This window comes from Rhinoderma darwinii, chromosome 1 (assembly GCF_050947455.1).
Source record: "Rhinoderma darwinii isolate aRhiDar2 chromosome 1, aRhiDar2.hap1, whole genome shotgun sequence".
In the NCBI taxonomy this organism is placed as follows: domain Eukaryota; kingdom Metazoa; phylum Chordata; class Amphibia; order Anura; family Rhinodermatidae; genus Rhinoderma; species Rhinoderma darwinii.
In genome coordinates this window covers 306207540-306234276 of record NC_134687.1, presented here as the reverse complement: position 1 = coordinate 306234276, position 26737 = coordinate 306207540, and the positions used below count along the sequence as shown (strand labels likewise).

At 41.2% G+C, this 26737-nt stretch overlaps 1 protein-coding gene across 2 annotated transcripts; it reads left to right on the top strand.

Moving 5' to 3' along the window:
* The first annotated feature begins 69 nt into the window (after nt 1-69).
* TMEM161A (transmembrane protein 161A) lies at nt 70-26265 on the top strand. Of its 2 annotated transcripts, none has more exons than XM_075851178.1 (12): nt 70-205; nt 1907-2010; nt 4798-4878; nt 8082-8179; nt 14689-14845; nt 14986-15137; nt 16527-16587; nt 17336-17479; nt 21624-21737; nt 23309-23483; nt 23723-23819; nt 25542-26265. In XM_075851178.1, exons 1-12 carry the CDS (start codon nt 203-205, stop codon nt 25820-25822), a joined length of 1467 nt encoding a protein of 488 aa, XP_075707293.1. In that variant the 5' UTR covers nt 70-202; the 3' UTR covers nt 25823-26265. The 2 variants fall into 2 exon arrangements, with proteins under 2 accessions (XP_075707293.1, XP_075707296.1); XM_075851181.1 differs by lacking the exon at nt 70-205 and adding an exon at nt 507-591.
* Nucleotides 26266-26737: the final 472 nt, after the last annotated feature.

The window sequence follows — 26737 nt, the reverse complement described above, 5'->3', positions numbered from 1 at the left end:
TACTCAACACATGTTCACACATCCTATTGGTCTTTCGACTGTCGATCAAAGCGCGCTGGTGCTTTGATTGGTGTAGAAGCTGCGACTGGTTTTAACTTCCTTAAAGGGACAGTGCAGTGCCCTTCCTGCAGCTGTTCTGTCATCACATGGCTGAGGAAATGTAAATGACTCTTGGAAGCACACTCAGAGCAGGAACTTCAGCATGGTGAGATAGCACTCAAGGGCGAATTTAGCTTATTCTACGAGCTTCATTGTGGCGTGTTAGAATGAGCGTAGTGTACGTAGCCTCTTCCTATGTATGGAGTTCGGGTGCCCTGATTTATAAGGTTCTGAAGCAGTTCTATAACTTTTTCTAGGGACAGCACTAGTTTAGCAATGTGCAACGCCACTTTTCTTACTCGGTGCGTCATGTTCTGCAGACTCTTCTAACAACCAATCAGAGCACTGCTTTCATTTATTAACATGCACTGGAAAATAATAGCAGGGATTTGGTTGCCATGGGCAACTGCTCCACTTTCTGTTTCTGCACTAGTACTTGCGTTTCAGTATGTGGACTCCCAGCGGCTTTTCTTATTGGGATAGAAGTAAAATGTAAGATTTGTATCCACAGCCAGAGGAATGAATGAATGAATGAATGGAGATAGTAATGAACATTCAGGTCCTACATGGCTCGAAGTCCTCTTGACTTCGTGTATGAATGGATTGCACAACATCCTTGGAAATTGGATTTAAAAGTATCACCCCTAAAACCGTGTTCACATTGGGCAGCTTTATGGTATTTGAACACATTGCCCAGATATGCATCATTATACTGCGTTCATGTGTGGCATATTATTTAGCAGGGAGTCTCAAACTCCCTGATATCATATGAGGTTTTTTTTTACTTGGCAGTGCCCGAGTATGTTTAGTGGGTGACTACCAGTTTTCGACACTATTGTGAACATCCCACGTTGTCGCTTAAGAGTGGTAAGGTGAAGAAACCAGCAGCGTTTTGGCTCTCATGTATGAAGACCGGTGCGCCAGCTGAGTGACGTGGCGCATGCACGTGTGCTACCAATGACTCGATCAATGGCCAATCTGTAGTCCATGGCTATTTTCTCCTTTTTCTAAAATGACACGTGGTGAGATGGCACTGTTGTAATAAGGAAAAACAGGTGGCACTGGAACATTTGTTGCATTAGACTGAGTTTACACGCTGCATGGTTATGGGGTCTTGTTTTTTTTTTGGAAGGGGGAACAAAACTCTTTATGAAGAAGCCGCACGAGTTTTCCTGCGAATTGCGTCAGTTTTGCAATGCAAGAACAAATTCCTCATGTGAACCCAGCCTAAGGATCAAACACCATTTTGCACGTGTAACGTTTAGGGTATGTTCACACGAGGGCGTCCGTAACGGCTGAAATTACGGGGATGTTTCAGCCTGAAAACATCCCCGTAATTTCAGCCGTAACGGCATGTGCAGGCGCTAGAACGCCGCGTCAATTACGGACGTAATTGGCGCTGCTATTCATTGGAGTCAATGAATAATGGCTACAATTACGGCCAAAGAAGTGACAGGTCACTTCTTTGACGCGGGCGTCTATTTACGCGCCGTCATTTGACAGCGGCGCGTAAATTACGCCTCGTGTGAACAGACAAACGTCTGCCCATTGCTTTCAATGGGCAGATGTTTGTCAGCGCTATTGAGGCGCTATTTTCGGACGTAATTTGGGGCAAAAACGCCCGAATTACGTCCGTAAATAGGCCGTGTGAACATACCCTTATAGTCCAAACATTTAGGGACAGTCTAGTAAAGCTGATGAGGTTTGACCTTTTTTTTTTCAGTGTATAGTGCACACTAATGTATACTACTTTGTTGCTGGCTATTAATGCTATAAACCTATAATGATTGCATTTGTTATTCTACAGGCTATAATGGGCGTACAGATGGTGGTCACCTTACTGGTGGCCAGTGTCATGCAGAGAGTATCCCCCCACTATTCTCTTGCGCGATGGCTTCTATGCAATGGCAGGTGGGTTTACATAAAAAGAAAATAAGGTTGGCACTTGAAATTCCCTGGGCGTTGGTGTGTATATATAATACCGTGTTTCCCCGAAAGTAAGACAGTGTCTTACTTTCTTTTTATCCCCAAAAGCCCCACTATGTCTTACTTTCGGGGTATGTCTTATATTAGAAAAAAATTGTCTAATTTTTTGCACTTTACTTTATTATTTATTATTTTTTTATTACTATGGTCTGTCCCTCAAAGGTCAAAAAAGACCTTTGGGGAACTTTATATATATTTTTTTCTTTCTTTTACACCATCTTTTCCCCTGTAACTGGAGCTGCACAGCAGCCCCAGTTACAGGGGAAATCAGCCCTCTCATAGTGACGATTGTCACTAATAGGGCTGTGCTGGGTCTTGTTAGACCCAGCAGCAGTCTGTCACTAACGGGACCCGGCGATCATGTGACCTGTCACATGATCACCGGGAGGAATAGAGACAGCGCCGCTGCTGCTGTCTCTATTCCTATACACAGCGTTCATTGAACGCTGTGTAAAAACACATCGGAGAAGACAGAAGCAGCTAAAGCTGCTCCTATCCTCTCCTCAGGGTCCCCGGCAGTCACTGACAGCCGGAGACCCGACATTCAGCTGCCCGATCGCGCGGGCAGCAAGTTAAAACCCGAGCCGTAAAAAGTCTATGGCTCGGGTTTTAAGGAGGAGGCGGCATTGACAAGTGCTGGGGGTGACGTATGGAGAGGGGGGCGGCGCGGAAGTGGGCAGGAGGCGGCAATACCCCCGTGTTTCCCCGAAAGTAAGACATATGTCTTACTTTCGGGGTACGGCTTATATTAGCCGACCCCCCTGAAACCCCCGATACGTCTTACAATCGGGGGTGTCTTACTATCGGGGAAACACGGTATATATTTCCCTTGAACAGCTTGCCCAGTAAGGTCACAATATATAGATTATTCAAGTTTTGCTTATGTCTGTTTAAAATTTGTGCCGTATATTTATGGGAAACCTTACACACAGACCTACAAGCCATTTTGTTTTAGTGGCAATTTTCAGTTGCGATTTCTTAGTAAGAAAATGCTTGTACTCAGGGCCGGCCTTAGGATAGATGGCGCCCCGTGCTAAATGATCTTTCGGTGCCCCACCCCCATTTAAAAAAAATTATAATGCCCCTTTAGTGCCCCCATACAGTATAATAATTAATATTACAACCCCTTCAAGGACACTGTATTTTGTCCTCTAATTGTGCCCACAGTATTATGCCCCCTGTAGTACCCCTACACAGTATAATATCCGCTTAGAGGCCCCCACACAGTATAGAGCCTCCCTGTAGATTTTGCCATACAGCCCCCCCCACCTCCCACTTGTAGGCAGTGCCCCCAAATAAAAATTGTACTCACCTAGGCCCCGTTCCCATGACAAACTGAGCTGCTCCACGACGGGATCCTTGCGTAGGCCGCGTGATCGTGTAATCTAGTACAGAGTTTACCAACCTTTTCGGACTCAAGGCAGCAGTGGAAAAATAATTTCCTCCGGGCACCCCTACCAAATTTTTTTTCGAAAGACAGAAAACGGCTAAAAACAAAAAATCTGCCTCAAAATTCCTTCAGGAATGCAAAAGACGCAGGCAAAAAAGCTCCAAACGGGCGCCGCAGGTATTTTGTGCCTCCTATTAATTTCAATTGGCGTTCAGAAGCGGAAACCACTTGAAGACAGCCCGCCACTCACAGTAAAATGACCATCAGCTCACCACTCACAGATTCCCCTTGTACGGAGCGCCAGACAGTCACCTCCCCCTTGCAGGGAGCGCCCCACAGCCCCCTGGTAGGGAGCGCCCTCCCCCCCCTTCCTGTAGATAGCGCCACTGTAGCACCCTGAAGGAGCCGAATCTCTGTGTGGCCGGGGACTCTGCTCCTGGAGTGCCGGGGACTCTGCTCCTTGAGTGCTCTGCTTGATTTCTCTGTCCATATATGGACAGTGACATCAGGAGAAACTCCTGAAGCGGAATCCCCATCCACAGCATTGCCGACGCTATGACCGGGGATTCCACTCCAGGAGAAGCTCCTGTCGTCTGTGTCCATTTATGGACAGTGACGTCATTGGCTTTTCCTGGAGTGGAATCCTCGGTCACAGAGTTGGCAACGCTGTGGGCGGGGATTCCGCTTCAGGAGTTTCCCCTGATGTCACTGTCCATATATGGACAGAGACATCAAGCGAAGAGTTCCAGGAGCAGAATCCCCGGCCACACTGAGATTCCGCTCCTTCATGGTGCTACAGTGGAGCGATCTCCAGGAAGAGTGGGGCGTACTCCCTACCAGATACCTCCCTGCTCTGCTATAGTGCCGTCGCTACCACTGTAGCAGCGGCTGCTAACGGCGCCACCACCCTCATGCTCGGTGTCGCCACTAGCAGCCAATATGGCTGCTATAGCGGTAGCGACTGCACTGAGTGAAGAAGTGCCCGGGCGGAAAGACGACTGCTGAGTCGCCGGGCCCGGGCGCTTCTGAAACAAGCAGGGAAGGGGAGCCATTGCAGCGCCCCCTTCCACCTGCTAGAGTGATGCGCCCTGTGCGAAGGCACAGGTCGCACACCCCTAAGGCCGGCCCTGCTTGTACTGATTTTCTAGAAGTAAAATGATGTCCTCTCTTTTTGGGACCTGTTGGTTCCACTGAAAGAAGACTGCTTGACTGTCTACCTGAGTAGTTTAAGGCTATATGCAATACTTTTGCAGGCCATAAGTTTAATAGCTATGTATCATATGTTGCTGCTGTCACTATTAAATCTCAATTCTTTTAACCAGCTTGTATCGCTACAAACATCCTACAGAGGATGAGTTAAGAGCACTCTCTGGAAAACAAAAACCCAAAGCCAAGAGAGAAAGGTAAGACCAGTAATCGGTATTGTCTACACGAGGTGCCTGTTTAGAGTTTTTTTATTATTATTTTAAAGTGCTAAGCATTTTGAGTTGATCAATGGTAACAATTCTAGAAGAATTTACATTTTTAGATACAAAAAAAATAAAGTACAAGAATGTGAATATTTATTAAACATTGATGTTATTGAGAGGGATATTCTCTCTTAACCCCTTAACGCCGAAGGACGGATATATCCGTCCTCAGCAGCTGCTAGTTCGCGCAGGAGGACGGATATATCCGTCCTGTGATCGCGCGGGTACTGCCAGTGTACCCACGCGATCAGCGGCAGGAGCACGGCTGTTATACACAGCCTGGCTTCTGCTGCAACTGCCGGAATCGAAGCACGCGCCGATTCCGGCAGTTTAACCCATTAAATGCCGCTGTCAACAGTGACAGCGGCATTTAATGTGTTTGACAGAGGGGGGAACTCCCTCTGTCTCCCGATCGGCGCCCCCGCAAACAAATCGCGGGTCGCCGTCGGGTTTCCATGACAGCCGGGGGTCTAACAAAGACCCCCAGGTCTGTCTTCAGCATCTGCCTGTTAGGCGATGCCAGAGGCATGACCTAACAGGTTGCCTGTCAGTTTTACACTGACAGGCAATAATGCTTTGGTATACGAAGTATACCAAAGCATTATATATGCGATCGGCATATCGCATAGTGAAGTCCCCTGGTGGGACTAAAAAAAAAAAAGTAAAACCGTTAAATAAAGTTTGTGAAAAAAAAAATAAAAAAAATTACAGTCAAAGTCAAATAAAACTACTTTTTTGCCCCAAAAAGTGGTTTTATTTAATAAAACGGTCAAAACAAATCACACATACACATATATGGTATCCCCGCGATCGTAACAACTTGACCAATAAAATGAACACATTAATTAAACCGCCGGATGAACGGCGTCCAAAGAAAACGCAAAAAACAACGGCAAAATTCTCTTTTCTCCCATTCCCCCCATAAAAAATAAAATAAAAGTTAATCTATAAGTCCTATGTACCCCAAAATAGTACTAATGAAAACTACACATTGTCCCGCAAAAATCAATCCCACGTACGACCACATCGACGGAAAAATAAAAAAATTACGCCTCTTGGAACGCGGCGATGCAAAAACAAGTAATTTTTTTCTAAAAGGGTTTTTATTGTGCAAACGTAGAAAAAACATATAAAACCTTTACACATTTGGTATCCCTGTAATCGTGCCGACCCATAGAATAAAGTTAACATGTTATTTACGCTGCATAGTAAACGGCGTAAATTTATAACGTGAAAATTAATGCTGGAATAGCTGCTTATTTTCAATTCTCTCCTAAAATAAAGTTAATAAAAGTTAATCAATATGTTATAAGCATCTAAAAATGGTACAATTACAAAATACAACTCGTCCCGGAAAAAACAAGCCCTTATACGGCTATGTCGACGGAATAAAAAAAGAGTTACGACTCTTGGAATGCGACCGTGGAAAAACAAAAAATAATCCTTGGTCATTAACGTGCAAAATGGCCCGGTCATTAAGGGGTTAAGGCCCAGTTCATACAGAGTTTTTGGACGCGGAAACGGACTTGGAAAACGGCGCCAAAAAAACGTCTGAAACATTGATTTCAATGGGAAGTGAAGGGGTCTTCTCATCTGCGGCGCTTACGGTAAAAAAAAAAGTGGCATGCCCTTTCTTGCTGCAGTTCTGCCTCTAACCTCCCATTGCCTGCAGCAAGAAATAGCAGGTAGGTCAAAATCTGCCTCCAAAATTCCTGAAGAAACTTTGAGGCAGATTCTGCCTGCAAAAAAAACTGTGTGAACAGGGCCTAAGCCTTCAGAGCTAGTAAGTTAAGTTTAGTCTCTGGGCTCTAAGGGCTCATTCACATATATTTGACTGGCCAGTCTCTTTCACTTCTGTCAGGGTATGTTCACACACACTAATTACGGACGTAATTCTGGCGTTTTTGCCCCGAATTACGTCCGAAAAATGCGGCTTGAAAGCGTTGACAAACATCTGGACATTGAAAGCAATGGGCTGACGTTTGTCTGTTCACACGAGGCGTATATTTACGCGCCGCTGTCAAATGACGGCGCGTAAATAGACGCCCGCGTCAAAGAAGTGACCTGTCACTTCTTGGGGCGTAATTGGAGCCGTTATTCATTGACTCTAATGAAAAGCAGCGCCAATTACGTCCGTCCTTAGGGTATGTTCACACGGCAGCGTCCGTAACGGCTGAAATTACGGGGATGTTTTCAGGAGAAAACATCCCCGTAATTTCAGCCGTAACGGCATGTGCAGGCGCTTGAACGCCGCGTCCATTACGGACGTAATTGGCGCTGCTTTTCATTGGAGTCAATGAATAACAGCTCCAATTAAGGTCACTTCTTTGACGCGGGCGTCTATTTACGCGCCGTAATTTCAGCCGTTACGGACGCTGCCGTGTGAACATACCCTAAGGACGGACGTAATTGGCGCTGCTTTTCATTAGAGTCAATGAATAACGGCTCCAATTACGCCCCAAGAAGTGACAGGTCACTTCTTTGACGCGGGCGTCTATTTACGCGCCGTCATTTGACAGCGGCGCGTAAATATACGCCTCGTGTGAACAGACAAACGTCAGCCCATTGCTTTCAATGGGCAGATGTTTGTCAACGCTTTCAAGCCGCATTTTTCGGACGTAATTCGGGGCAAAAACGCCCGAATTACGTCCGTAATTAGTGTGTGTGAACATACCCTCATAGTACCAAAGCGCCAGCGGGAATGTGATGACATAACTGATTCTGTATGTTGCCAGTTTTGTGTCTGACATCAGTTTCGCTGATGGATGTCTTCCATAGCTAGATACATAGTGCACAACACTTTCATTAGTTCTGGCTGGACACCACTATTATGTCTGAAACAACACTTAAATGGGCAATCCGAAACCGTACCCATATAAATATTGCCTTATAATGGCAAAAAAGCACCCACATAAATAGTGGCATACTGTATCCATGCAGATAGTGGATACGCTTCTTTGATGGACTGTGGAGCTAAGGGTACAGTGCAATTACGAGGGCTGACAGAATAGATATAGTATATAAGCTCTATTTATAAATGTGTTCTCTTCTAAAATTCTGTGAAGTCTACTGGATCTAGTGAGAAATGGAAAAAAAACTTTCAGCATGAATATTTAAACTAACCTTTAATTCTTTAGGAGAATAAATGGGATCGCAGATGAAAAACCCCTTACAGTCCCAAGAGACCTAGACCTACATTTGGAGGCAACGCCAATCACTGCTGTTGATGCTCTTGGTAAAGTTGTTTTTTTTTGTTTTTTTTTAAAATTGGGTAAAGGTAAAATAAAAACATTGCTTTCTTATGCATAAGAAATCTGTACATTAATGCAGCATATAAAATATATATAGTAAGCAGTCCTTAGACCATTGACTCTGGCTGTTATGATACATGTTGAGACACAGTAACAATTCTATTCCATCCATAGTGTAGTAAAATAAAGAATTACCTTCCGGCTTTTAGTGACAATTGTATGGAATATAGTAATGGTGAATATAACGTGAGACTTGAGGAACACCATAAACTTCATACTTATAGTTGGGGGACTATATGGTGATGGTCTTCCTGGCCATAAAGAGTGTCTCACAGGTTAGTACCCTAGTATAGTCGGGTCATGTGTTAGGGCTGGGCAATTAATTCGCCCTCGAGGCCTCTGAGGATTCTGCTTTTTAACAGAATCGTTAAATTTATATATTTTTTTTTTGTGGCGCAGGAGGAAGCTCCGCCTAGTCACTGCCTGGTCTGCCCTGTCTGACAAGCTGCGCCTCGTTCTGTCTCGCCTTCCCCACGGTAGTAGACTCCGTGTGTGTGTGTGTGTGTGTGTGTGTGTGTGTGTGTGTGTGTATATAGCCACACCGCCGTGTAGATACTACCCCCCCCCTTTCAGATTGCGCTAACACCCCCCTCTTGTAGGTCGCAGCACCCCCTTCTTGTAGATAGCGCCGCTATATCCCTGGTCAGTGTCGGCAACCTCTGGCTGGGGATTCAGCTACAGTGGCCGCTCTCCACAAGAAGGATGGGGTGGGATGCTGCGATCTACAAGGGGGGTCACGGGGCTGCACTCTACAAGGGGGGGTTGCAATCTACATGTGTGGCTGTGATCTACAAGGGAGGGGGGTGGTGCGATTTAAAAGGGGGTTTGTAGCCATCACGTTATATGATCTTGGCAGACTTGGGTCAGGGAACTGGCTGTTAAGGCCTTGACTAAATTGAAGATCTTTATAAAAGGCAGTGTGGGAGAAAATGTGGGCACTTTGTAATTGTTTAATAGGGAGCAGTATGGGCCCTTTTAAACGGGTCAATTATCCGGCAAACGAGTGTTCACTGAACGCTCGTTCCAGATCATTGCCCTGTGTAAACAGGGCAACAAACAGCTGATGAACGAGCAACGCTTGTTCATCGGCTAATTTGTATTTTTTTAAATGCCCAAAAATATTATTGATGTCGGCAGCACATCTCCCTGTGTGAACAGGGAGACGTGCTTCCGACATGATAGAAATGTATGGGGACGAGCAATCGGAGTAGGGAGTTCTCGTCCCCATACATGGCTCTTTGTGAAACGCGCAAACAACTGCCGATGATTGAGCTGTCTCGTTGATCGGGACTCTTACACGCCCCACGTCGATCCGTCTTAAGTTAGAATGTAATATATCTCCTAGAGTTTACATGTTACGTTCAGACCAGAATTGATTTTCCTGTGTCACAATATCTTGGAAGGTCGAAAAAGATTCTGTTGCGTGTCACACTTGATGTGCTAACTTATGGGCAGGTAACCTTTTAAAAACTATCACTACTTCCAATATCGGCCATAGGGATTAGATACCGAAGTAGATGGCTAAAGGGGGTTTTATATTGGGCAATTATCGGGCAGACCAGCGTTCATAGAATGCTCGTTGCTGATAATTTCCCTGTGTAAACAAGAGAATTTTAAAAAATGGATATATATGGAAAGCGCTACTCGAGGCAAGGATAAGAGGGGTGATAATAGTGAGTAAATTTAATTGCAAAAGCGGAAACGCGTTTCAACGCAGAACCTGCGTCTTCATCAGGCCATAAGAGAACTTAACAAAACAAACAACTTATATGCACGTGTGGATATCAAAGCAAAAACCACCAAAAAAAGACAATCAATGAAAAAAAAAAAAGAGGAGAATGACCTTATCAGAGATTAAATAGCAATCAGAACTAACAATGTAGGCAATATCAACAACAAAGGCTTGTTAGTTGATCTTGTAGTGATAGGTGTTCCACAGGAGATGCAATACAAATCATAGGTACATCGTAACAGGTTTGGCTGAAATGAAAACAAAACCAACACATATGCAAAACATAAAATAGAAGATCGGCCGGCAAAAGGGTTACAGAAAACTTGCAAAGCTAGAAATAAATAGTATTTACGTGTCTTTTGAAGTCTGTAACACGGCAAGGTCGTGGAGAAGAAAGGTACAGCGGTACATAGAGATGTGGACATGAGAGCGGCTCTCGTGTCCACATCTCCTCTGTGCCGCTGTACCTTTCTATTTTTTGCATATGTGTTGATTTTGTTTTTATTCCTGCCAAACCTGTAACGTTGTACCTATGATTTGTATTGCATCTCCTGTGGAACACCTATTACTACATCAATTAACAAGCCTTTGTTGTTGATATTGCCTACATTGTTAGTTCTGATTGCTGTTTAATCTCTGAGGTCATTCTCATCTGTTTGTTTTTTGAAATTGCCTTTTTTGGTGCTTTTTGCTTTGAACTCCTCCCCCAATATCCACATGTGCATATAAGTTGTTTGTTTTGTTACGTTCTCTTTTGGCCTGATGAAGACGCAGGTTCTGCGTTGAAACGCGTTGCCGCTTTTGCAAATTTACTCCCTATTATCACCCCTCTTATCCTTGCCTCTTGATTAGCGCTTTCCATGTATATCGATTCTTAATTCTATTTTCTGCGGCACCAAAACCTTGATGCCTGTCTCTGGATACTGAAAGCTGCAACCACTTTACCTACTACTGCCTACTCCATAAGTTGTACCTGCCAGTGCAACTACTTACCTATACTTTACTATAATCACCCCACCTATCCGGTTTATCTTGCACTATATGGCGCTGTGTACTTTTTTTTTTTTATGTATTTTTTTCTCCATTCCAGACACCTGTGTAAACAAGGCAGCGATCAGCAGATAAACTAGATCGTTCATCTGCTGATTGTATAGTTTTAAAAAAATGAAAATATTATCGTTGTCTGCAGCACATTGATTCGCTGCCAACATGATAATAATGGATGGGGACGAGCGATCGGAGTAACGACTGCTCGGCCTTTATACATAGCTCCTTGTGACAGGAGCAAACGAGCGCCGGTCAACAAGCTGTCTCGTTGATCGGCACCGGCCAAAATTGGCCGATGTAATGGGGCCTTAAATGATGCTCTGAGGCAATTGTTCTTCCAGGATGTAGCTAAACTATCAATGTGCTCTTAGTAAAGATTACGAAAATGAATGGACTGAATGCACATTATCTGACTGTTTGGCGTTTATGCCAGCCAAACAAAGACATGAGACCTCTGTCTAAACTATGCATATTCCATCATTCCCATTTCTTTAACTCCTTAATGACCGGGCATGTTTGTACCTTAATGACCAAGCCAGATTTGTCAAATCTGGTATGTCTGACTTTATCAGAGAATAACTCTGTGAAAGTTTTGAATATCCAAGTAATTCTGACATTGTTTTTTCGTCACATGTTGTACTTTATTTTAGTGGTAAAAGTAGACTGATACGATTTGCGGAAATTAATTAAAAAATAGAGAAATTTAAGAAATGTTGTAAAAATTATAATTTTTCCCTATTTTTAACTGCAATATGTCACATATGTACATACATACTGCACAATTTTTTTAATTAAATATATATTTCCATCTCTTTACTCCATTTTGGCAGCACTTTTGAAAAAAAAAATATTTTTTTCAGCAATTTGGAAGACTTACAAGTTTAGTAATCATTTTATACATTTTGAAGTACATTTTGTTTTCCTGCACCAAGCCAGGTTTTCAGAGGCTCATAGGTGTCAGAATGGTGGAAACCCCCACAAGTGACCCCATTTTGAAAACTACACCCCTTAAGGTATTTATTAAGGGGTGTTGTAAGTATTTTGACCCCACAGTTTTTTTGTAAGAGTTCATGCAAAGCAGGCGTAAAAAAATATAATTTCACTTTTTTCATAAAAGTATCACTTTGAAGACCGATTTCTGTGTAAAGTGACCATGAGAATGAAGAAACACACCCCAAAATATATCACCCTGTTTCTCCTGTTTTCAAAAATGCCCCCATTGTGACCCTAATGCATTGCTTGGACACACGACAGGGCCCGAAAGGGAGGGAACACCCGGAGGCTTTCAGGACTCCTATTTTGCTTGAAAATGTTTTAGGCCCCACTGTGCATTTGGAGAGGCTTTGAGCTGCCAGAACGATAGAAACTGCCCATAAACGACCCCATTTCGAAAACTAGACCCCTTAAGGTATTTATCTAGGGGTATAGTTAGCATTTTGACCACACAGGTTTTTCGCTAAATATATTGGAATTAGTCTGTAAAAATTTAAATGTACTTTTTTTCTGAAACAACATAGAAATTTTTATTATTTACAAGGAATAACGAAGAAAATGCACCCCAACATTTGTAAAGCAATGTCTCCCGATTACGACAATACCCCATATGTGGTAATAAACTGCTGTTTGGACCCACAGCAGGGCTCAGAAGGGAAGGAGCGCCATTTGGATTTATGATTTTGCTGGAATGGTTTTCGGTGCCATGTCGCATTTGCAATGCACTGGAAGGACCAAAACAGTGGAAACTCCCCCAAAAGTGACCCCATTTTGGAAAACCCTTCAAGGAATTTTTCTAGGGGTATAGTGAGCATTTACACCCCACGGGTCTTTTGCAGAGTTTATTAGAATTAGGGCGCGAAAATTAATATCAAAATTTTTTACACTAAAATGTTGCATTTTCTCATTTTCACAAGGGATAAAGGAGGAAAAAAACAACCATTTTTTATAAAGCAATTTCTCCCGAGTACGGAAATACCGCACATGTGGTCATACGTTTTTTCATTAGAAATGAATTAACCCTTTCAGGACTGATCCATTTTTTGCTTTCATATTTTAGATTTTCACTCCCCGCTTTCCAAGAGCCATAACTTTTTTATTTTTCCATCAATAGAGTGGTGTGGGGCTTATTTCTTGCGGGAGGAGCTGCAGTTTTTATTGGTACCATTTTGGGGTACATGCGATTTTTTTTTTTATTTTTTTTTATCACTTTTTGTTCCATTTTTTTGCAATCCTGAGCAAAAAACAGGAATTCTGACACTGTTTTTTAGGTTTTCTTTTTGCGGCGCTCACCGTACGCTATAAATGACTTTTACTTTATTCTGCGGGTTGGTACGATTACGGCGATACCATATATTTATAGGTTTGGTCCTTTTTTTTAGCGTTTGCACAATAAAATGACTTATTTATAAACAAAAAAAATTCTGTGTCACCATATTCTGAGAGCCATAATTTTTTTTATTTTTTTGTCAAAAAAGCTGTGTAAGGGCTTGTTTTTTGCGGGACGGATAGAAGTTTTTATTGGTACTATTTTTGGGAACATGTGGCTTTTTGATCACTTTTTATTCTTTATTTTGGGAGGGGTGGTGACCCAAAAAATTGTGATTCTGTCGTAGTTTTTTATTGATTTTTTTTGGGGGGTGTTCATCGTGCGGGGAAAATAACATTATAGTTTTATAGTTGGGGTCGTTACGAACGCGGTGATACCAGATATGTGTACTTTTCTAACGTGTTCATTTTTTTTCGATAATAAAAGTTTTATTATAGGAAAAAAAGCAGTTCATGTTTATATCACTTCTAACTTTTATTTTTACACTTTTTTTTTAAAACCTTTTTATTACTTTTTTTTACTTTTTTAACTTGTCCCACTAGGGGACACTTAGTCTTGTAGCTTTGATCGCTGCTAGAGTACATTACACTACACACGTAGTGTGATGTACTCTAACTGTCATTGTGACGTGACTGTCACACTGACAGGAAGCAGAGGAGGAACGGCCGGAGGCTGTTCCTCCGAGGCTTCCGTACATGGCAACCCGGAGGTCATTATCTGACCTCCGATTGCCGTGACAAGCATCGGTAGCCCCCACGATCACTTCTTGGGGGCTGCCGATGTGCTTCAAACCACTTAAATGCGGCGACGGCAATCCGTCGCCGCACTTAAGGGGTTAACTGCCGAAAGCAGCGGCGATGGTCCGCTGTCCGGCGAGACTGATGTCTCAGCTGTCTAGGACAGCTGTCAGCGTGGGTCTGTCACTCTGTGTTTACACAGAGTGACAGTTTGAAATGCGGACGAAAATGCACGTCCTGGTGCGGGAACTAGCAGCCGACCAGGACGTGCATTTTCGTCCTTGGTCGTGAAAGGGTTAAATGAGATTGTTTTGTTTGGGGTTATGTTTCTCTCAGAATATTATTCTTCCTGCCCAAACCAACCTTGGCCATAACATCAGCCATTGTTAAAAATATCTCTCCGTTATTGTGAGAAGGTGATTCATGAGTGTTCTACTCCAGTGTGTAAGGTACTTTCATTCAGACCAGCAGTGGCTGAGACTCCATTGTATCTTGGGTGACACTTTTTTTTATACTTGCACAACCTTCAAGAATGTAATAATCAGTCTAGTAATGGTATCTAATTCTATTTTTTTTATTTTTTTTTGTGTGCAGTGCTTCGATACTTCCTGGAGTACCAGTGGTTTATAGACTTTTCATTGTATTCAACCATCATCTACCTGTTCACTGAAGGATACTACTGTCTTGTGGATGCCCAGAATGAAATCAACATTGGAGCTCTATGGTGTCTGATAACTGTCATTTTCTCTATGTATCCTTGAAGGGCTAATATGGGGGAGGGGGGGTTGCGGGAAACAGGATGTTGGCTTCTGAGAGGATTATATATACACCAGTAAATGTAATGGGATTTGCAGCTTTGAGATTTAACTTTCCTTACCCAAAAATCTACAGCAAGGTCCTGTTTGCCATGATGCAGCACTACTTCCGTTCAGAAGAGGGAGGGGAGCGCTCAGTCTGCTTGACATTTGCCTTCTTGTTTCTTCTGATTGCCATGATGGTGATGATTGTAAGAGAAGAGTATCTAGAGTTTGGGCTGGAACCAGGTGATCTTCATGTTGCCAATTATTCCTCTCCTATATTTTATGGTTCAGACTTTTGTAGCCAAAAACTGCAACAGTGTTCATAAATAGAACATTTGTGGCCTCCATTCTGTTTAATTTTGTGTCTACTGTATGTTACATCTTCTTCTCATTTTTCACGCTTGTTGGCTTGTATTCCTTGGAAGACATCAATGTCTTTCTGACCATGCAATAAGTAGAGTATCTGTGTCGAAGCTGAACTGGTGAATTTCCAAGCACCCACCACAAAGTCCGTGTCATGTCAATTCTGTCATGCTGAAAAGAGGGGTAGGACATAGATGGTGTAGATATTGTTGTTAGGGCATCTTGCATGCAAAGAGACTTATCCTTGTGACCAGACCAATTTAAAGGGGGTTCTAATAAATATGTATATTCTCTCACACAAGAAAGTGGCGAACACCACTAGATAGAGATATATATATATATATATATATATATATATATATATATACCACTAGATATAAATAAATATGCATTGCATGCATGATGAAATTGTGTGAGCCCACCTGCCACGACAAGGCGACCTCAATAAGGTGGATCCTTAACGCTGCTCGTACACCCAGAACTGGTACTAAACCTACGTAAATCTGGGGATGGTAGGTACCAGCATTAAACTAATTAAAATCACCCAGGGCAAAATGGGAGGACTGCAAGATCAAAAAATGGAGGCAATCCCTAACACCACATGTATGCAATTCGTAAGGGACGCAAAAGTTATGAACAGCATATTCCAGCAAAACAAAACGTGTATACAGGTACAAGAACGCCTGTGACTGCAAAATTATACAGCACACAAGAAAATTGCATATTTATTTATATTTAGTGGTTTAGGTGGCATTAGTGTTCACAGTGTGCTCTTGCCATTTTCTTGTGTGCTGTATAAATTTGCAGTCCCAGGCGTTCTTGCACCTGTATACACGTTTTGCTGGAATGTGCTTTTCAAACTTTTGTGTTTCTTATATATATATGTATATATATATATATATATATATATATGTATGTATGTATATGTGTGTGTGTGTGTATATTAGATATATATATATATATATATATATAGCAAAATGGACAACTAAAGAGGAGAGTACATACAAATAAAAGATTCTGTAATGCACTTCATGTGCTCCACTATCGAGTATATATACATATATAATTTATTTTTCATTCGATAGTAGAGTACATGAAGTGCATTACAGAATCTTTTATTTGTATGTACTCTCCTCTTTAGTTGTCCATTTTGCACCTATTGCTTAAATGAAGTATTTGATATTCTGTAGAAAAGTAGCAACCCCATTCTATTTTTTTTTTTATTATTATAAACTTTCTCTGATCAATCACATGCATCATTTTTTGCAGGTATCAATAGCATCTGTCACAATTTAGAACTTTTACTACAACAACAAGGCTGGCAATTATCGTAAGTCTCTTTTTAAAGTTGCAATATTTTATTACTCTAATATTATTTGTGGTAGTACAGTATGTGATGGGATAATAGACCTGCAAAGAATATATTTTATAATTACAGCTAAATTCAAGACACCATGTTAATGTTTGGTAGCATTAACATGATGTTGCATCTGGTAACATGTTTTCAATACACTTGTAGTGTTTAGTAGTAATAGGCTAAAAATGTCCCATTGTTTTCCCACAAAAAAAAGTTCCTATTCATTTTTCTGCAGCATGCTTTTAAAAGCTGCAGAAACTGTGTGGTTTCCATTCTTTTTACTTTGGCATCTTCCAAATGTGGAAGGGGCTTTATGTCAAAATATTGTGCATAATTGTGATTTGACAGATATATCTTTTTTCGAGCTCAATACAAATAGATTTATACAGCACCTGTTGAATGCAATAATAGCTCTGTATACAGTATGCTCCACCTAGTGGTGGCTGCAGGCAAACAGGATTTCATTATTTAACTCAAGGCTGTGCGACGGAAGGCAGATAATGTGCAACTCTGTATTCCAAAATACAGAGTTCTAACCTATATAAAGATATATTAAATGAATCTTCACAAAAACGAAACTATGTTCAAAGATGACCGTTTATTGAACTACCAATTTTTTTTTGTGGTCTAACAATAAATGTCTAGTTGTAATAAGAGCGTATACAAGTTTTTTTTATATAGTCTTTAAGTTGCTTCTCTAATTCTGTGTTTTGTTCTTCAGAGTTACCTTTATTAAACTGGCTTTCAAAATTGCACTGGTTGCCCTCTGCTCTTTTCTTGGTGCTTGTCTGACATTTCCTGGCCTGCGCTTGGCTCAGACTCACCTGGATGCTCTTAAGATGGCAGCAGACAGACCGATCCTCCAGTAAGTATATTGTCGAATGACTGGCAACATATACTTTCAAAAACCACACATAATGGTTGAAACTTAACCGCTTCCCGACCGTACACTGTATATTCACGTCGGCGCTTGCTGGGCTCTGTGCAGCGCCAACGTGAATTCAGCACGATCCGGGTGTCTCAGAGTAGTGCTGACACCCGGATCGCGCTGTTATCACCTGCCTCTGGTCCCAGAGATATGATCGGGACCTGATTAGTTCAGGTCCCAGTCATGTGATCGCAGGGAAAGTGTGTTGTAGCAACGAACTGGAAAGTTGGTTGCTACAACAAACTTTCCCGGGGACCGATTGCGGGTGCTGAAGTCGGTTATAAGGCAGAAGCGGAGGCCATACAACAGCCCCCGGGTCTGTCATGCACGACAGCCTATGAGAACCAGCCGGAGGCTGGTCCTCATAAGCTTCCTGTCAGTGGGACGCTCAGCGTCACACTGACAGTTTATAATACGTTACACTACCTAGTAGGTAGTGTAATGTATTATAGCAGCGATCAGTGCTGCAGGTCTTCCAGTAAAAAATAAAGTAATAACAATGTTTTATAAAAGTGTAAAAACAAGTTATAAAAGTTACAAAAACAAAAAATGCCTTTTTTCCTATAATAAGTCTTTTATTATAGGAAAAAAATGAAAATGTTAAAAAAAAGTACACATATTTAGGTATCACCGCGTTCGTAACGACCCAAACTATAATATTTTTCCTGCACGGTGAACAGCGCAAAAAAATAAATTAAAAAACAATGTCAGAATCACTATTTTTTTGGGTCGTCAACCCTCCCAAAATATAGAATAAAAAGTGATCAAAAAGTCGCATGTACCCCAAAATAGTACCGATACAAACTACAACCCGTCCCGCAAAAAAACAAGCCCTTAGACCGCTTTTTGGACTGAAAAATAAAAAAATTATGGCTCTCAGAATATGGCGACACAAAAAATAAATCATTTTATCAAAGTGATTTTATTGCGCAATCGATACAAAACATAAAAAAACTATATACATCTGGTATCGCCGTAATCGTACCGACCGGCAGAATAAGGTAAAATGTCATTTATAGCGCATGGTGAACACTGTAAAAAAAATAAATAAATACAAAAAACATTGTCAGAATTTGTTTTTTTGTCACTTTGCTTGCCAAAAAAATCTAATAAAAAGTGATAAAAAAAAAATCGCATGTACCCTAAAATGGTACCAATGAAAAGTACAAATTGTCCCGCAACAAATAAGCCCTCACGTAGCTCCGTTGGAGAAAAAATAAAAAAAGTTCTGGCTCTCAGAATATGGCGATGCAAAATGTGCAGAGTGTTCCAAAAGCGGATAAGATCGGGCGCCATTTATCAGTGCGACACCGGCCACATATCTGCGAATTATTATTTATTTACCCCATTATTATGCCCTGATCTACTCTGCCCAGTTTACACATACCCCCACATTATAAATTGAAATACCAGCAAAACCCCAAACAGAACATATATGATATTTTATATCCGGGAGAACCCGCTCAACATTGTATGAGGTATTTGTCTTCAGTGGCACAAACTGGGCACAATATATTGTGCATTAAAATGGCATATCAGCATAGCATGTCGTGGTGCGAGGGGTTATATATGGAGCGGGCTCACGCGCTGCGCCCGCTCCATATTCTGCAGGTGTCCGCTGTGTATTACAGCTGACACCCGGAACTAATGGACAGGAACAGCGATCGCGCTGTTACAGGAGCCTGTAAAATGACATTATACTGCAATACATTAGTATTGCAGTGTATTGTACCAGCGACCTAATGATCACTCGTTCCAGTCCCCTAAAGGGACTTTTGGGAGGTTTCCACTGTTAAGGTACCTCAGGGGCTTTGCAAATGCGACATGACACCCGAAAACCATTCCAGCTAAATTTGAGCTCCAAAAGCCAAATATTGTTCCTTCCCTTCTGAGTCTTGCCGTGGGTCCGAACAGCAGTTTATTACCACATATGGCATATTGCTGTAATCGGGACAAATTGCTTTACAAATTTTGGGGTGATATTTAATCTTTATTCCTTTTTTAAATATTTTTTTTATATGTTTTTTCAGAAAAAAAGTAGATTTTCACTTTCACAGACAAACTCCAATAAATATAGCAAAAGACCTGTGGGGTCAAGGTGCTAACTATACCCCTAGATAAATTCCTTGAGGTGTGTAGTTTCCAAAACCATCTCACTTTTGGGGAATTTCCACTGTTTTGGCACCACAAGACCTCTTCAAACCTGACATGGTACCTTTATATTTTTTTCAGAAAAAAAGTAGATTTTCATTTTCACGGCCTAATGCCACTAAATTCAGCAAAAAAACTGTGGGGTCAAAATGCTAACTATACCCCTAGAAAAATTCCTTGAGGGGTGTAGTCTTCAAAATGGGGTCAGTTTTGGGGGGATTCCACTGTTTTGCTTACTCCAGGGCATTGCAAACGCGACATGGCACTGAAAACCAATCCAGCAAAATCTGCGCTTCAAAATCCAAATGGCGCTCCTTCCCTTCTGAGCTCTGCCGTGGGTCCAAACAGCAGATTAGTACCACATATGGGGTATTGGCGTAATCGGGAGAAGTAACTTTACAAGATTTGGGGTGCATTTTAATCTTTATTCCTTTTTAAATATTTTTTTTTTATATTTTTTCAGAAAAAAAGTAGATTTTCACAGACAAACTCCAATAAATATAGCAAAAGACCTGTGGAGTCAATATGCTAACTATACCCCTAGATAAATTCCTTGAGGTGTGTAGTTTCCAAAACCGTCTCACTTTTGGGGGATTTCCACTGTTTTGGCACCACAAGACCTCTTCAAACCTGACATGGTACCCCAAAATCCACTAGGTGCTCCTTTGCTTCTGAGGCCGGTGTTTCAGTCTATTATCACACTAGAGCCACATGTGGGATATTTCTAAAAACTGCAGAATCTGGGCAATAAATATTGAGTTGCATTTCTCGGGTAAAACCTCTTGTTACAGAAAAAATGTATTACAAATGAATTTCAGCAAAAAAAATAAAATTTGTAAATTTCACCTCTACTTTGCTTTAATTCCTGTGAAGCGCCTAAAGGCTTAAGAAACTTTCTGAATGCTGTTTTGAATACTTTGAGGGGTGCAGTTTTTAATATGGGGTGATTTATGGGGTCTATCTAGTACATAAGGCCCTCAAAGCCACTTCAGAACTGAACTGGTCCCTGTAAAAATAGCCTTTTGAAATTTTCTTGAAAATGTGAGAAATTGCTGCTAAAGTTCTAAGCCGTGTAACGTCCTAGAAAAATAAAATAATGTTCAAAAAACAATGCAAATATAAAGTAGACATATGGAATATGTAAAATAGTAACTATTTTGTGTGGTATTACTATCTGTTTTACAAGCAGATACATTTAAAATGAGAAAAATCATTTGTGTTTTTCACAAATAAGCAATGAATTTATTAACCACATTTTTCCACTAACATAAAATACAATATGTCACGAGAAAACAATCTCAGAATTGCTTGGATAGGCAAAAGCATTCCAGAGTTATTAACACATAAATTGACACATGTCAGATTTGAGAAAATGGGGCCAAAATGAGCTCTGTCTTGAAAGGGTTAAAGGGGTTTTCTAGCCACTAAAAGTTGATGGCCTATCTTCAGGGACTCCCGGGACCCCCGCTGATCAGCTGTTTCGAAGAAGCCGCAGTTCTTGTACGAGCGCTGCTTCCCCTTCATTTCTTCTTGCTCACTGTTTCTTCAATTGCATGAAGCTTCTCTAAATAAAATTTAAACACATTCTAAAAATCCTTAAACTAACATATGAGAAAAATAAATAAATATATATAATTTTAACAACATTTTCCTCTTTAACCTGGAGCTATTGTATTCATAAAATGTAAACTGTGGAGAATATCAACTCATCTTACAAGATCCATTTGAGCACTAGTGATCATGTGATGAGGAATGGTTATACACTTTGGGGCTTTATAAGGATGGCATGTAGTATTATGGTAATGTATTAGAGGCTGGTGGTAATTTATAGGTTACTAAAGATTGGGGGAGAGTACATGCATCTAAATACAGTAGAAAATGTTTCTTGTGGCTATAATTGATATGCCTTATGACTTCTCCTTCTATGCAGGCTTCTACTTCATGCCAGCTTTCTGCCTCCTGTGATTGTGGTGTTGTTGTGGATCCGCCCAATCACCAGAGACTTTCTTTTAAATGCACCAATGGGTAAAGAGACACTGCAGATGTAAGTAAACAAAATAAAAAAATTATAACTAGATGGCTCTGTTTGTGACCTAAATGTATCTAGACCCAAAATGACTATGGACGTTGGAGACCTGCAAAGTTCCTAACTTATTCATTATATCCCCCCACACCTTACGCTTGCTCTTCTAGTATACAATTCAGCTATATATACACATTTTTGCCGCTGTACTAAATTAGCGCGGCAGCCAGTTGAATAAATCCCATTCACACAGTGAGGTTTCTGCTGCAGAATTACTACTCCCATATATAGAAGTCCAATCTTCTTGACTCTAGATGCAAAACCTTTAGATGTTTCTTGCACAGGACCTGTTCCTTTTATAATGCTTGTTCTCTCATTTAAAATGGTGTATTCTAGCTCAATAAGGCCCCATGCACATGACCGTAGTTTAATCATGGATGAAATTGCGGATCCATTAATTTCTATTGACCACAAGCACCTTTCCGTGCCGGAAGAAATGATCCGCAAAATATAGAACATGTCCTGTTCTTGTCTGCAATTGCGGCACGGACTCGCCCATAGAAGTGTCTGGGCACTTCCGCAATTGCAGACAGATACGAATGTGTAGCCATCAGATCTGTATTTGCGGACAGTAGAAACCTTACGGCTGTGTGCATTTATTTACTTTCCATTTTTTTTTTTTTTTAAACGATTTTATTTAATCTTGTGTGATATAAAAAATAAATAGTTCACACATCGGGCCAACAAGCAGATACCTTCTCGAGACCCTGTGCAAGTATAACTCTATATATGTGTTCTTCAATTACAAATAAATACGCTAATTAGATAGTTACTGATTATTTGTATTAGTCAGCTAGTTCCCCCAAGGGGAATATGTTTAACATGACCTGTTATTGTGTTACTATCCCACCCATCCCTTGTTTTTTCTTTTCTGTACCCCATCCCCCCCCCCCCCCCTAGAATACTTTAAAACAAAAAATAAAGAATTTACAAAAAAAAAATACAAAAAAAATTGCAGCCATTCAGATATCCGCTGTTAGGGTATGTGCACACAATAACTGCAATTACGTCTGAAATTACGGAGCTGTTTTCAGGAGAAAACCGCTCCTGAATTTCAGACGTAATTGCTCGTACTCGCGTTTTGCGGGGCGTCTTTTTACGGACGTAATTTGGAGCTGTTCTTCATTGGAGTCAATGAAAAACGGCTCCAATTACGTCCCAAGAAGCGTCCTGCACTTCTTTTGACGAGGCTGTAATTTTACGCACCGTCTTTTTTGACAGCAACGCGTAAAATGACAGGTCGTCGGCACAGTACATCATAAAGCCCATTCAAAGTAATGGGCAGATGTTTGCCGACGTATTGGAGCACTTTTTTCAGATGTAATTCGAGGCGTAAAACTCCTTCATTACGTCTGAGAATAGGTCGTGTGAACCCAGCCTAATTCTTCTACTGCAAGCATTGACCAGATTCATTGCTATGGCTTCTCCTTTGAACTTTTCTTAAGAGTTCATCTTACTTTCTTAAGTTGTAAAGTGTTACACGTGGGGTCTGCTGTCTATTTGTAGTAAGTAAACCATATCTTTCTTTCCAGTATGTCAAATTCTACATACAACACTTTCCGCCTATGGGTCATTGTGATTTTATGTCTCCTCCGACTCTCCTTGACCCGCTTCCATTTGCAAGCATATCTTGGGTTAGCCAGTTGTTGGGTTGAGCAAATGAAAAGGGAGGCTGGGCGCATCTCCATGTTGGAGATACAGCGTAAAGTAAGTAGCAAATTTTTATGTAAATAACTGGAAAAATGAGCGAATATTGTGTTAGCCTCCCCAACCTCAAGTTTAGAAAGACTAAAGTATTGGAGCACTCTGCATTCCAGTGGAGAGGGTGGTTCAGTTATTTAGAAGTCTATTTCCTGTAGTACTTGCACCGTTTTGTCATAATATTTATAGATGCACCTCATTTTGTGTGACGGGACTTGTTTTATATCTCATTTGTTTTCATGCAGATTTCCCGCATCTTTTGTTACCTTACTGTGGTAGCTCTGCAGTACTTGGCACCGATTATTCTTACCCTTCACTGTGTTCTCTTGCTGAAATCTATGGGTAGGTGGAATTCAAAATGATCTAAATCAACAACATACAGTGGTACTATTAACTTTCCTATAAAATATTTATTATGCAAAAAAGGGAGTTTAGATGAGTAAGAACAACAAATTAAGGGTGATTTGCCAGACATCTGAAAATGCTTATTTTCTCTGACTGGAGATGTTTGAGGGCTGCCCTATAGTTACTTTGCTCATTAGACCTTCTGATTAAAGGGGTGTCATGTGTATGGCTATTTAGAAGTAAATCTCCAGCTGACGCGTGTGATTCCCGACCATGAAGAAGAAAACCACGTCACTCGCGGTTTGCTGTTTCTGTAAGGGTATGTTCACACGGCAGCGTCCGTAACGGCTGAAATTACATGGATGTTTTCAGGAGAAAACATCCCCGTAATTTCAGCCATAACGGCATGTGCAGGCGCTATAACGGCTCCAATTACGCCCCAAGAAGTGACAGGTCACTTCTTTGACGCGGGCGTCTATTTACGCGCCGTCTTTTGACAGCGGCGCGTAAATATACGCCTCGTGTGAACAGACAAACGTCAGCCCATTGCTTTCAATGGGCAGATGTTTGGCAACGCTTTCAAGCCGCATTTTTCGGACGTAATTCGGGGCAAAAACGCCCGAATTACGTCCGTAATTAGTGTGTGTGAACATACCCGAACTACCATTCAGTTCTATGGGACTTAGGGAAACGGAGAGCGACGTGGTTTTCTTCTTCATGATCGGGAATCGCATGCGACAACCGGAGCACAGAGCGGTAGAACAGGGTTTAGGAGGCCCCATTCTAGACATAGTTGTGGGACCTGCATCTATCTGACATGACATATCCATAGGATGTCAAAGAAGTGTCCCTGATAGTAGGGCCTATATAGATGAGCAATATTTACTTCCTGGTACTGGCCAAGTGTATAACTCATAGCACACAGACAGAACACTGACCCATTAAAGTCGAAGGGCTCATTCACATGTCTGATTTTCAGCACTGTCCATTGTTCTGTGCAGAGAAAATCGCAGCATGCGCTAGTTTGGTCCGAATCTTGCATAAGACTTGCCCATTCAAGTCAATGGGTGAGTGAAAAAAATCAGACCGCACGCTGACGCTATCTCAGTGCAGTCTGTTTTTTACTGACTTTACTTCTTTGAAAAAAAACCTGATTCTACACTGTTAAAATCTGACACGTTAGTGATTCAACTTTGAAGTAAAATCTTCAGTTTTCTCTGAAGAAACACCTGAGTTACACAACGCTCGTCTGAATACAGCCTTAAACACCATGTGGTTTTTAGGTCCACCATTCAGTGTGTATTAATTTCTTCATGTATCTTTATAGTGATTGGAGCTTAATCTTTTTTTGGATACAGAGCTCCGATTCCCCTCCATAAACATATAGTTAAATGATACAATTTAGGATGCCTGCTATTTGGGTACAGTTTAATGTGTAAACCCTACATAGACCACATTCGGAACATGAGCTGTGTATAATCCATGGCAATCATTTCAGTTATGTTAACTAAAATGTTTTTGATCAAGAAAAGTCATGCTGCACAATAATTCTTTATCATTTCTTTCAGGATTTCATTACCACAATACAATGATTAGTTATTTATACTGTATAAACTTCTAAAAGGATTAAGTTATTCTTATTAATCCCTATTCCACGTTACAATCTGTAGGCGTATGTATTCTTGTCTTTATATAATGTGTTGTGTTTTATATTGCCAGGTGATTATTCTTGGGGTCTCTACCCAGAGACTGTTGGATTTACCCCAGTTGTAGAGTCCTCTCCAGCATCACCCACCACATCTTCTGAAGAAGACGAAGACTCTGAGGATGTTCAGATCGCCGTTGAGCAGATAATAGGGGCGCTGGGTGCTTTTCGAAACCTATTCTCTTCTGTTTTCTTCTGTGGTCTGTTTAGCTTTTTGATCTGGTGGGTCGCGGTGTGCCAAATTGTCACTAGCCTGTTTGGTCTGTACTTCCATCAGTACCTAGGAGCCTCCTAAATAAATATGGGGAAAGGCCACTGGAGGATTATAAAAAAAACTCTACTAGTCCTTTGGGCAGACAACCATTGGCAAATGTATTGCTTTGAATATGGCTACATCACTTTTTTTTCTGATCTCCAGCACATTTGCAATGAAATAGCCAAAGTAACCTTAAAGAAAAGAAGATTTTGAAATCAAAGACAACAGTAATAGCATGTGGAGGGAAGCGCAAGACAAAAAAAAAAAGACGCGTGGGCCTGAATGTAGTAGAATGTAGCTTGTAAACAGATGAGTTACCCACTGTAATGTTACATGGACTAAATGAGAGGTTTTGTAATTTTTGTTTTTCTTTTATGGGTGTGTTTTGTGTGTGTTCTTAAGAGCAGATTTTATTTGATTTGACCTAATTGCAACATTTTTACTATAGCTGTAAATAAAATTACAAAAAAGTGCACTTAAAATGACCAAATGTGTTCTAGCACAAGGAAATGCATGCCTTTTTTTGTTAATTTTCTTTAACCAGAACACAGCTGACTATCCGAATCAACCTGCATCGCCTATTTTTATTTTTTTTTTTTTCTAATTAAAACCAGATAGAGAAACATAATTGGTTTTTCTCACTTACCCTCCATGACAGCACCACAGGAGGTAAGGGCTCCGCCTCCAATTGGGACAGGAAACCACACAAGTTGTTAAATAGCACCTCCCTCCTCAGTGTATTTTCCGGTCCCTATTGGCCATCAAGAGGTTGCTGCCGGCAGGGCTGGTGTCAGTTGGTTAGTCTACGTTAAAAATAAATCACCAGGCAGTTAGAGGTCTCTTCTCTTTAAAACACTGCTCCCATCTTCCTGGAACTTGGGATTCCGGTCACCTCCTGCACCTTCGTGTAAAGCTAAGGTGAAAACAATGTGCTGGCTCCAGTCCTCCCTGAGC